At 37.7% G+C, this 12,908-nt stretch overlaps 1 protein-coding gene across 1 annotated transcript in view; it reads right to left on the bottom strand.

Moving 5' to 3' along the window:
* Window positions 1–12,908, bottom strand: part of DTWD2 (DTW domain containing 2) — a 203,695-nt gene that overhangs the window by 105,978 nt on the left and 84,809 nt on the right. Inside the window, exon 2 of the mRNA XM_006873193.1 lies at window positions 4,855–4,945. Within this exon, the coding sequence (XP_006873255.1) occupies window positions 4,855–4,945 (91 nt within the window). The remainder of the gene's footprint in view (window positions 1–4,854; window positions 4,946–12,908) is intronic.

Genomic DNA, 12,908 nt, shown 5'->3' on the forward strand with positions numbered 1-12,908 from the left:
CAGGGTTTCCGAGGCTGTAAATCTTTATGGGAGCAGAAAGCCTCATCTTTCTCCCATGGAACAGCTGGTAGTTTCGAACTGCTGACCTGGAGGTTCACAGCCCGATTCATAACCACTACGCTACCAGAGCTCCTTAGTTAACTCCATATTACTATATAATATGTGTGTCTTGCTATTTCTTGATTTAACAATTTTAGCTACTATCTATAAACTATTATCATGACCATAACTAATATTAACATGCACAATTCAAAGTGCTTTATGTATGTTGATTTATTCACTTTTCACAACAAAAAAAGTTAAGGATGATTTTTTTTTTCTTTTTTATCATTTTCATTTCGCTAAAAGTTAAATTAATTAATCTCCAGTTACAGAGTCCCCAGAGCAATTAATAAGTGAATTTAGGCAATTAGCTACAAAGCACTCTTCACAACTACATGTTATAACTAATGACTTTGACAATAAGTCAGGATTTTCCTTTCTTACACCACTACTTTCCCACTTCAAATATTTTTAGCTAAATCAATAAAAACTGTTTAATATCATAACACCTACATAAATGTTCAAAAAGATCAAGTCACTTACTTAACATGTACTTTCTTATGAAGCTTCTTTGTTTTCTTTGAAATACTATTTTTGCCATTAATTATCTATACACACATATTATCAGAGTTTGATCTGTGTACCCCAAAAATATGCATCACCATGGCTAGTCATGATTTCCAGTATTGTGTCATTATCTTCTATTTTATAAAGTGTTGCAAATCCTAACATCTGCCAGTAGTTAATGAGGCAGGATTAGGTTATGTTTGTTACATTGGTAATACAGGGCTAGGATGGGATGCATCATTCTTACTTAAATTACCACCCTAACTCAAAGACCTGATTAAATGTCAGGAGAATTTCTCAAATATGTGGCTTGTACCATCTTATATCTTAGAAGAGAGGGAGGAACTCCCAAAAAAAGAAGAGCTCATAGGGGAGTTCATCCTTTGAGCCTGGGATCCCTGAACTTAGAACCTCCTGGACTAAGATTAAACTGATGCCAAGATACATGGAGCTCTCCAATGAACACCAGACTCACAGATTTTAAAGGGAGGCAAGTAACTTCCTATAAAGCCAACAGAAAGAGTAGCCTTCACACATAGCTGGAATACTGAATTTGGACTTCTAGAATCCCAATCTGTAAATAATAAATTTTGGTTTGGTATAGCCATTCCCTTGTGATATTTCTGTTACAGAAAACTAGATAACTAAGAACCTCACTCATCTCTCAATTTGTCATACTCCAGTGGCTTGTGTGTTGCTGTGATGTTGAAAGCTATGTCATCGGTGTTTTAAATGCCAGTATGGTCACACATGGTAAACAGGTTTCAGTAGAACTACCTTACTAAGACAAATTAGGAATAAGGAGAGGCACACCATTTCAGAATGGTTAGTCACTTAAAACTTTATGAGTAGCAGCGTAACATTATCAGATACAATGCTGGAAGATAAAAACATTATGAACAGAAGAAAAAAGAACAGTGTCAAATACAGAGCCCCTCAAGGCACTCAAAGTAAGGCTGGGGAAGAGCTGCCACCTCAAAGCAGAGTTCACCATAATGATATGAATGGAGCAAAGCTTTCAGGACCTTCATTTGCTAATGGGGCACAATTCAAAAGAAAAGAAACAACTATAAAAATCCATTAATAAATGGCATGTGGAATGATTGAACTATGAATCTAGAAAACCTGGGGGAAGAGGGAAATGGAGTGGAGCACATAAAGATAAATATCCTAAGCATCAGTAAGTTGAAATGGACTGGAATTGAATCAGACAATCATATGGCTCATTATGCTAGGAAAGAATGTCAAATTGAAAAGGTATGGCATCTCATTCATTGTCAAAAAGAGCATGTCAAGATCTATCTTGAAGTACAATGCTGTATGTGATAGGATAATATCCAAACATCTACAAGGAAAATCAGTTAATACCGCTATTATTCAAATTTATGAACCAACCAATAAAGTCAGTGATGATGAAAATGAAGAATTCTACCAACTTCTTCAGTCTGATATTGATCAAATCTGCAATTAAGATGCACTAATAATTACTGGTGATTAGAATGTAAAAGGTGGAAACAAAATGGAAGGATGTTTAGTTGTAAAATATTGCCTTGGTGATAGAAATGATGCTGAAGATTGCATGTTAGACTTTTGCAAGACAAATGACTACTCACTACAAATATCTTTTTTCAACAACATATAAGACAGCTATACACATTGATCTCACAGACAGAATATACTGGAATCAAATTGACTACATCTGTGGAAAGAGATGGTGGAGAAGTTCAACATCATCACACAAAAACAAGGCCAGAGACCATCAATTATTCATATGTAAGTTAAGGTTGAAGTTGAAGAAAATGAAAATAAGTCTACAAAAGCCAAACTATGACCTTGAAAGTATCCCACCTGATTTAGACACCATCTCTAGAACAGATTTGATGCATTAGACCAGGAGAGTTATGGGATGACATCAAGAACATCAAACAGGAAGACAGCAAAAAGACATTAAGAACACAGAAAAAAACAAAAGGCCCAAAATGGATGTCAGTAGAGACTCTGAAACTTCCTCTCCAGCATAAAGATACTAAAGCAAGCTGAAGAAATGAGGAGGTAAGAGAGCAATAAAGAAAATTCCAAACAGCAGTTCACAAAGACAAAGTATGATAATGGAATGTGCCATGGTATTTTCAGTCATTTCATATGCATGTGAAAGTTGAACAATGAATAAGGAAGGCCAAAGAAAAATCAATACATCTAGATTAAGGTGTTAGAGAAAATACTATGGACTGCTAGAAGAATTAATAAATCTGTGTTGGAAGAAGTAAGTCATAATGCTCCTGAGAAGCCAGGATGGTGAGACTTTGTCTCTCATACTTTCGATATGTTATCAGGAGGGACCAGTCCCTGGAGGAGAACATCATGATAGAAAATGAGGAAGATTCCCCAAAGAGATGAACTGACACAGTGGGGCAACAAGTGGCTCAGCTGTAACAACTGTGAGGAGGATGCAGAACTGGGAAGTATTACATTCTGTTGTACATACAGTCACTATGAGTTAGAACAACCTAGATAACACTTAACAACAGGTACCTAAGACACATACTTACGCTCTGAAATGTTCCATGTTATTATCTCTACATCATCTACTCTGCCAAATATTTCCCCCCAGCCCCATAAATGTTTTTAATAACTTTTATGGAGGAGTCATAAAATTGGCATATCCTTTTACTAAAAACATTGTGTTGAAATTAACATGAGCTAATTTCACTTTACTGAGTCAGATAGAAACTCTTAAAAATAAATAAATAAAAACTAGGTTGTACTTATACATGCATAAGATACATTTGTAGCACTCACAATTATGAATATATCTAAACCATGTATTGGAGTCCTGGCGTGGTTAATGCACTGGACTTCAAGGTCGGTCTGAATGGCAATGTCAGTAGTACAACCTTACCAACCACTCCTCAGAAATCCTATACAAGGTTGCTATGAGTCAGAACTGAATCGCTGGCATTTAACAACAACAACAAAAACCACAAATTACCATGGTAAAAAGTTAGCGATTTGAAAATATGAAAATTGCCATAAATCAATTTTCATTTTAAAGTCCATCTAATAACACGCAATACCATATGAAACACTGCAAAATGAAAACACTATTATCAAAACTCAAGTATAATAAAAAATGCTATGGTCCAGTAAGCTATCATTTTATATAAATTTGATCTGAAATAGTGCTGCAAGTCTAACTGCAATAAAATAATGCTAGTGACTAAATCGTCAGAATCCTACCAAAAGCATGCAATTAATAGTAAATAGTTGCCTAACTAATGGAATAGCTAACAACTTCAAATTAAGAAAAAAATGTTTATTAGTTTGTAAAAGGATAATTTCTTTTATATTTTTTATAAAATCTTTAAGTCGTATAGATTTCAGACATTTAAAAAATTCCTTTTCCAATATCCAGATGGTATCTATGATGTCCTAAATTGTCCTAAAGTGATACCTACGGGATGAAGTTTAACTTCCTTGTATACTAAATGCATTTTGTACCATGCATTGACTAGTTTTGTGTTCAGTACAGTTTGTGGTCATCTATGGTCTCTTTCCTCCTCTCTTTATTTCTACAGTTAATCCAGAATAAAAAGCACACTGGCACATACATAATTTTAACCAGATTAGGAAAGTAATATAAAAATATATCATATATAAAATATAAATTTTGTTGCATTTATCTAAAAGAAACAAAATTTATCATACATATGAATTTTATAGCACTACCTGATATGGCACTGTAGAATAAGTACTGGCTTGCTAACCACAAGGTTGGAGGTTCAAACCTACTAACCATTCTTCATGAACCCTGTATGTGCTTGCTATGAGTCAGAACCAACTCGTTGATATTAAACAAGAAATCTGGGAGTTACTTCCATTTTAATATCAAGGAATATAAATTATGCAATAAAATAAAGCAATAATTATTTTAGCTCTTTACACACAAAATCTCATCTGTCTAAAGGTGATCCTATACTCATCCATTTATTCTGTCTTCATGCAAAGTAATTGGGGCTTTAAATTTCTATACTATTCAATATTACAGTTTCTATAAAATGGAATGTCTATGAAGTATATAACCCTATACTATCACAAAACAAATATAAACAAACATTTTGTCCAAAGAGAAAACATTATATCAATGTATTTTCAGAAATGCTTTAGAGGTAGGAGAGAGGAGTATATTCATCTATATGTTTCCTCTTGCATACGCAATTTTAAATTGTGTATTTTAAACAATCTTACCTCTGCTGGATGCTGAATTATGTACAAATGGGTAGAGATGTGTAGAGGATGTACTGGTAGAAATGGACATAAGCATACTTTCTGAGGCCGGCTAAACGGTAAAAAGAAAAGAAATCCTGTCAATTTTGTAAATGCAATGACTTAAAAATAACCTAAAAACATAATCCCACTTGATGTTATAAAGAGATTTTCTGAAACATTCTTTTTAAAATTAAATGCCACAAATTAATTTAATCAGACATGATCATTCAGAAAATATCTCAAGTAAATTTTTTTTACCATACCAAAACCAAGTTCCCTGCCACTGAGTCAATTTAAATTCAAAGCAATCCAACAGACAGAATAGAATTGCTCCTTAGGTTACCAAGACTATAAATCTTTATGGAAACAGACAGCCTCATCTTTCTTCCTTGGAGCTGCGAGTAGAGTTGAACCACTGACCTTGTGGTTAACAGCCCAATAGTCTACCTTATTGTCTACCATCTACACCTTAAAAACAATCTGTCTTACTTTAATGAAAGAACACTCAGAACTCATTATGGTCCTTTTGCCAATTGAGCAATCCTTCTACTGATTTGCATTCCAAATCAATTACAGATCTTATGTCAAAGAGAAACCTGGGAATTCTTCTATATCATCTGAAATTGAAAGGAATATTAGGATGATAAAATATTAGAATGTTGTTAAGCATTCTGACTCATATACATAGAGTTTTCCAATGAGCGGCTGGTGAGTTTTAACTACGGACCCTGCAATTCAAATAACTTTGCAGTTGAGTGCTTATCCTACAGCAGGACTCCAGTTATCATATATAGCGGGTGGGGAACCTTTTTTTGCAAAAGTTTATGATATCATTCTTGAACCATACAAAACTATCATCTTAAAAATTTGCCAGCTATGTTTGTCAAACATTTCAATAACTCACCCATAATATTATGGCAGGAACTGCACTTACCTTGGCAAGGCCAGACCAAATTATTTCGCTCTACTTATATGGTCCAGAGGCCGGATGTTCCTCACCCCTGATATATGTTGTTGTTGTTGTTAAATGCCATTAAGTCAGTTCCGTACCATAGTGACCCTGTATAGGGTATCAAGGAGCAGCTGGTGAGTTTGAACTGCCAACCTCGTGGTTCAAACTGACCTTTCATTCCAGTGCTTTCTCCCACAAAGTGACACCAGGACATATAACATGTTGTTGTTGTTGTTGCCAGGTGCCATAGAGTCGGAACCGACTCATAGCGACCCCATGCACAGCAGAACGAAACAATGTTCGATCCTGGGCCAACCTCACTACCGCCGCCACACCTGAGTCCATCAATGATGCCACCTGGCTGATCCATCTCATTGGGGGTCTTCCTCTTCTTCTCTGACCCTCCACCCTACCCAGCATGACATCCTTCTCCAACGATTGTTTCCTCCAGACAATATGTCCAAAGTAGGAGAGACGAAGCTTAGCCATCCTGGCCTCCAAGGAGCACTCTGGCTGCACTTCTTCCAAAACAGATCTATTGGTTCTTTTGGCAGTCCATGTCACTTTCAGTATTCTCCTCCAACACCACAACTCAAAGGCATCAATTCTTCTACGATCCTCCTTATTCACTGTCCAGCTTTTGCATCCATATGAGGCTACTGAAAACACAATGGCCTAGGTCAGGCGCACCCTAGTCCTCAAGCTGACATCTCTGCTCTTCAACACTTTAACAAGTTCCTGTGCAGCAGATGTGCCCAGCGCAATACATCGTCTGAGCTCTTGACTGCTACTTCCGCGAGAGTTGATAGTTGATCCAAGAAGAATGAAGTCCTTGACAACTTCAATCTTTTCTCCATTGATAAGAATGTTGTTTATTGGTCCAGTGGTGAGGATTTTTGTTTTCTTGACATTGAGATATAATCCATATCGAAGGATTAGGACATATAACATAGTCCTAATCAAACTTCTTCGTCAGTCAATACAAAGAGCTTTCTACTTATAAGAATAAACCTAAACTGGACAACAAAATTATAATTAGCTAGAATTATATACTCAAGATTCCTGGTAATGGACTATGAACCACAAGGTTGGTGGTTCTACCTTGTTAACTGCTCCTCATAAACCCTATACAGGGTTGCTACAAGTCAAAATTGACTCGACAGCACTTAACAACAAAACAACATATACAAAGAGCAACCACCTTATTAAATTATTTTCATTTTTATTTTTATTAACTTATTTGTATGTTTTAGCTATTTTTTGGTTCCTAATTAAGTTCTATCACTTGTCTGTCAGTTTCTCATACAGTGGTGGCTTGTGTGTTGCTGTGATTCTGGATGCAGTGCCACGGGAATTTTGAATACAAACAAGAAGGAGCTCTGGTAGCGTAGTGGTTATGAATCGGGCTGCGAATCGCAAGGTCAGCAGTTCGAAACTATCAGCTGTTCCGTGGGAGAAAGATGACGCTTTCTGCTCCCGTAAAGATTTACAGCCTCAGAAACCCTGTTCAGGGTCGCTATGGGTCGGAACCGACTTGACGGCACTTAACAACAACAAACCATGGTGGGCAGGTTTCAAATGAGCTTCCAGATGAAGACAGACTAGGAAGAAGGAGAGACGAACTACTTCCTAATACTTAGTCAATGAAAACCTTATAAATAGCAGTGGAACACTGTCAGATATAATGCCAGAATATGAGTCCCTCAGGTTGGAAGGCACTCATGCAACTGGGGAAGAGCCACCTCCTCTAGGTAGAGTTGACCTTGATGATGCCAATGAAATAAAGCACTTAGGGACCTTCATTTAGAGATGGGGCACAACTCAAAATGAAGAGAAACAACTTTTACATCCATTAATAATAAGAACATGAAATGGTACAAAGTATAAATGCAGGAAAATTGGAAATCGTCAAAAATGAAATGGAATGCACACACATCGATATCCTAGGCATTGTTGTTGTTGTTGTTAGGTGCCATCGAGTCGGTACCATCTCATAATGACCTTATGCATAGCAGAAGGAAACACTGCCGGATCCTGGGCCAACCTCACTACTGTTGCCATGCTTGAGTCCATCGATGCCGCCACTTGGCCAATCCACCTCATTGGGGGTCTTCCTCTTTTTCTCTGACCCTCCACCTTGTTGTTGTTGTTGTTATGTGCCATGGAGTCGGTTCCAAATCATAGTGATCCTGTACAGAGCTTCCGAGGCTATAAATCTTTATGGGAGCAGAAAGTCTCATCTTTCTCCCATGGAACAGCTGGTAGTTTCGAACTGCTGACCTTGCAGTTCACAGCCCGATTCGTAACCACTACGCTACCAGAGCTCCTTTAATATCCTTCTGCAGTGACTAGTCCCTCCTGACAATATGTCCAAAGTATGAGAGACGAAGTTTGGCATGCCTATGAGGTTATTGAAAATACCATGGCATTAGTGAGCTGAAATTGACCAATATTGGCCATTTTGAATCTCACAATCACATGGTTTATTATACCAGGAATGAAAAATTGAAGATGAATGGTATCACATTCATCAACAAAAAGAACATATCAAGATCAGTCATGAAGTACAACGCTGTCTGTGAGAGAATAATAGTCATACAACTAGAAGGAAGACCAGTTAACACCACTATTATCCAAATTTACACACCAACCACTAAAACAGTGGTAATGAAACTGAAGAACTTTATCAACTTCTTCAGTATTTCTCAAGCTGAGGGAACTGAAGAAAAACTTCAAGCCTCGACTTTAGTTATTTAAGGATTCTCTGGGCAAATTATTGAATGATGCAGAAAGCATCAAAAGAAGATGGAAGGGATAAAAGAGTCACTATACCAAAAAGAAACAGTCAATGTTCAACCATTTCAAGAGGCAGCATATGACCAAGAGTCAATGATCCTGAAGGAAGAAGTCCAAGGTGCACTGAAGTCATTGGCAATTAACAAGGCACCAGGAATTGATGGAATACAAATTGAAATCTTTCAGCAAACTGATGTGGCACTGGAGGCACTCACTCATCTATGCCAAGATATGTGGAAAACAACTACCTGGTCAACTGATTAAAAGAGATCCATATTTGTGCCCATTCCAAAGACAGGTAACCCAACAAAACACAGAAATCATCAGACATAACTGATATCCCATGTGAGTAAAGTTTTTCTGAAGGTAATAGAAAAACAGCTGCAAACATACATTTACAGAGAATTTCTAGAGGTTGAAGCCAGATTCAGAAGAGGAGATGGAACAAGGGACATCATTTCTGCTGTCAGATGGATCTTGGCTAAAAGCACAGAATATCAGAAAGATGTTTACCTGTACTTTATTGACTATACAAAGGCTTTTGATTGTGGGGCTCATAACAAACTACGGACAACATTGTGAAGTATAAGTATTCCAGAACACTTAATTGCGCTCATCAGGAACCTGTCCATAGACCAAGAGGCAGTTATTCAAACAGAACAAGGGATCACCAAATGGTTTAAAATTAGGAAAGATGTGCGCCAGGGTTGTATTCTTTCACCATACTTATTTAATCTTATGCTGAGTAAATAATGCTAGAAACTGGATTATATGAAGAAAAATATGGCATCAGGATGGGAGGAAGAATCATTAATAGCCTGCAATATGCAGACAATACAACCTTGCTTGCTGAGTGAAGAAGACTTAAAATACTTACTGATGAAGATCAAAGACCACAGCCTTCAGCATGGATTGCATCTCAATGTAAAAAAAACAAAAATCCTCACCACTAGGGCCAATAAAAAAATCTATATAAATGGATTCTTGGATCAACCATCAACACTCATGGAAGCAGCAGTCAAGAAATCAAACGACATATTACACTAGGCAAATCTGTTGCACAAGACCTTTTTAAAGTGTTGAAGAATAAAGATGTCAGTTTGAGAACTAAGGTGAGCCTGACCCAAGCCATCATATTTTCAATAACCTCATATGCATGCGAAAGCTGGATCATGAATAAGGAAGACCATAGAAGAATTAATGCATTTGAATTAAAATTGGTGTTGGAGGAGAATATTAAAAGTACCATGACTTCCAAAAGAAAAAATCAGTCAGTGATGGAAGAAGTACAACCAGAGTGGTCCTTGGAAGCCAGAATTGCCAAACTTGGCCTCTCATACTTGGGACATATTATCAGAAGGGACCAGTCACTGGAGAAGGATATCATGTTTGGTAAAGTGGAAGGTTGAAAAAAAAAGAAAGACCCCCCTAATGAGATTTATTGGCACAGTGATGGCAGCGATGGGTTCAGGCATAGCAACAACTGTGAGGTTGTTGGGCAGTGTTTTGTTCTGTTATGCATGGGGTCGCTATGAGTCGGTACCAACTCGATGACACCTAACAACAACAGCAATTCAGCGGGGATTCTACCTTACCCCCCTCATTCTGAAACTAAGTACACTCATAAAACCTTGTAAACCAGTCAATTCATGTCTTTATAGTCCCCATTTCTTTTTAGCTAATGTCTAAGTTGCCCATGCCTATTAATCCAAGTACTGAGGTGACAAACTTGACCCTTGATATGAAGAGTCCTTCCCTTTTGATTGGAATTTTAAGCAACTATATCTATAAGCAAAGGTCCAGTTTATCAAATTGTAGCAATATACGCTTGCTCCCTGTATCAAACCTTCTTAGCTGATGAAGTTCTGGTCAGCTAGCTATCCAAGATATGTCAAACTATCTGCAAGTTTAGGAGTTTTTGCATGCCTTCCCCAACTTTAGGCCAGCAGGTCACTTCACTCTCAGCTCTAGCCTCCAATGGTTAGGTCATTCATTGTCCATGGGCTTAGGAAGTCACATGCACCCTTAAACTTCAGACCAGCAGTCCTTTTCTCTCTCTCATCTCAAAGTCAGAGGGTGCCTGTGGAACATGGCCCATATCTTCATTGCTGCATTTCTCCCACTTCCACTCACAAGTAGACCAGGGCAATCACCAACAGGCATACACGACTGCTCATGTATTCCCTTTGAGTCAGTCTTAGAAGGGGGATTACCCTAATGGGCTGACTTCTCTTCCCTTGGTGACTCCAAGGCAAACAACTTGCTTGCTATTCTAACAAACAGTCTTCTTTTTTTCTACTGGTGTTGCTTTCAAAAAATATCTTCTGTTTCTCTAGCTATTCCAGGTTGGTCTGCATTTCTTTTCAAGTGGGAATGTCCCACCTCAGAATGTTCTGGGTGGAACTCAGGATTCCACCTAGACCCTATACTCTAAAAAGGCTTAAGAAAAAGCCTATTTCCTGAGCAAGTTATAATCCATTTTTTAACTAATCTAATCAGAGTCATGCTCAAACTGGACTTACAAGTTTTCTGTAATCATATTTCCCAGTATTCCTTTCTATCCCACTTAAATGTCTATTTTATAACCCCATGGTATTTACAATACCCTTATATGCATGTGAAAGTTGGACAATGAATAGGAATACTGTAGTATACTTGATGCATTTGACTTACGGTGTTGCAGAAGAATATTAAAAAGTACCTCGGATAGCTGGAAGTACATATAAATCTGTGCTGGATGAAGTACAACAAAAAGTTCCTTAGAAGCCAAGATAGCCAGACTTCATCTCACATACTTCAGCCATATTATAAGGAAGGACCAGTCCCTGGAGGAGATCATGGTTGGTAAAGTGGAGGGTAGACAAAAATGGGGAGACCACTAATGAGATGTACTGACAGAGTGGCAGAAGAAAGGGGCTCAAGTGTAGCAATGATTTTGAGGTTGGCACAAGCCCGGACAGTGTTTCATTCTGTTGTGCATAGGGTCACTTATAGGTCAGAACCAAACTGACAGTACCTAACAACAACATTGTTATAGAAAAGTCCAAATGCAATGACTTTCAGATCAGGTCACTGACTGAATTGTTGCTAAGTGACACTGAGACAGTACCAACTCAAAGTGACCCTATATAGGATTTGCAAGGAGTGACTGGTAGGTTTGAACCACTGACCTTGTGATTAGCAGTTCAGTGCTTTTTCTATAGCACAAGGACTATGATAATATCAAACATAACAAAACTGAAGGGGGATAAAAGCATTCTGCAGATGAAGAGAATCACAACAAAATGTTGAATGTACTTACCAATGAAGTAACCATTTTAAATTTGCAAGATCATGATGTGTGCCTTAAACATTTTGAGTCTCTGGCAATATACTACTGGGTTCTGAAGCAAACACATGCCATCTACAGCAGGAAACTATTCACAATTTAAAAAGCAGCTACTGAGCCCTTGCAGAGGCTTAATGCCTGACCATGTAACACCAAATGACTATGTAACTAATTAGTTATAAAGTTGAGTAAGCATAGCAATAATCCATCATATGACTGAAATGATACAGATACTAGAAAGCATAATCTCAAGAACTGGTGGATCAATCTTCCATGTCATCCATTTCCTGTGAAAGGCTATTATTTCTCCCTCACTTTACAGTATGGTCTCTGAAGAAGTTTCTTATGATCAGCAGACAAAACTGGGACTTAAGTAGGCTAAAATTGGACAGCTGCCACACTACAATCTCACTCATGCGTAGTTTTGAAGAACAACAATGAGGATAAATCATCCATGTGCAGAGTTTCAAGTGGTTCAGTCAATCATCAGGTTTCAGCTGACTCTGTGTGGTAGATGTCATATATAAGAATATACTTGAATGCCTGGGCAATGGTGAATGCCTTGATTGGTTGCAACAGAGAACTGGAAGGAGCAAAATTGAAAGATCAGAAATATTAGGATGAAAAATAGATAAATGGACCCAGGAGAGTAGATAAATGATTCATCCGGTTGATACTCGTTTTTCTCCTCAACCACCCTATGGCTTCAGATATGGCTCACAAACCCAACGATTTTGTGTCAAATCAACACAAAAGCTTGGAATCCCTTTCATCAAGGTTGATCTAGCTACTTCTGCTGCCTAATATCTGATCTGTAAGCAGCAAAGAGTATCACTGAGACCTCAATATGATACCATTCCTTGGTGGAAAGTTCATTAAATCCCACCTATTACACTCCAATGGTAGCGTAGTGGTTACGAATCGGGCTGCGAACCTTAAGGTCAGCGGTTCGAAACT

Source organism: Chrysochloris asiatica, unplaced genomic scaffold (assembly GCF_000296735.1).
Source record: "Chrysochloris asiatica unplaced genomic scaffold, ChrAsi1.0 scaffold00228, whole genome shotgun sequence".
Classification (NCBI taxonomy): Eukaryota; Metazoa; Chordata; class Mammalia; order Afrosoricida; family Chrysochloridae; genus Chrysochloris; species Chrysochloris asiatica.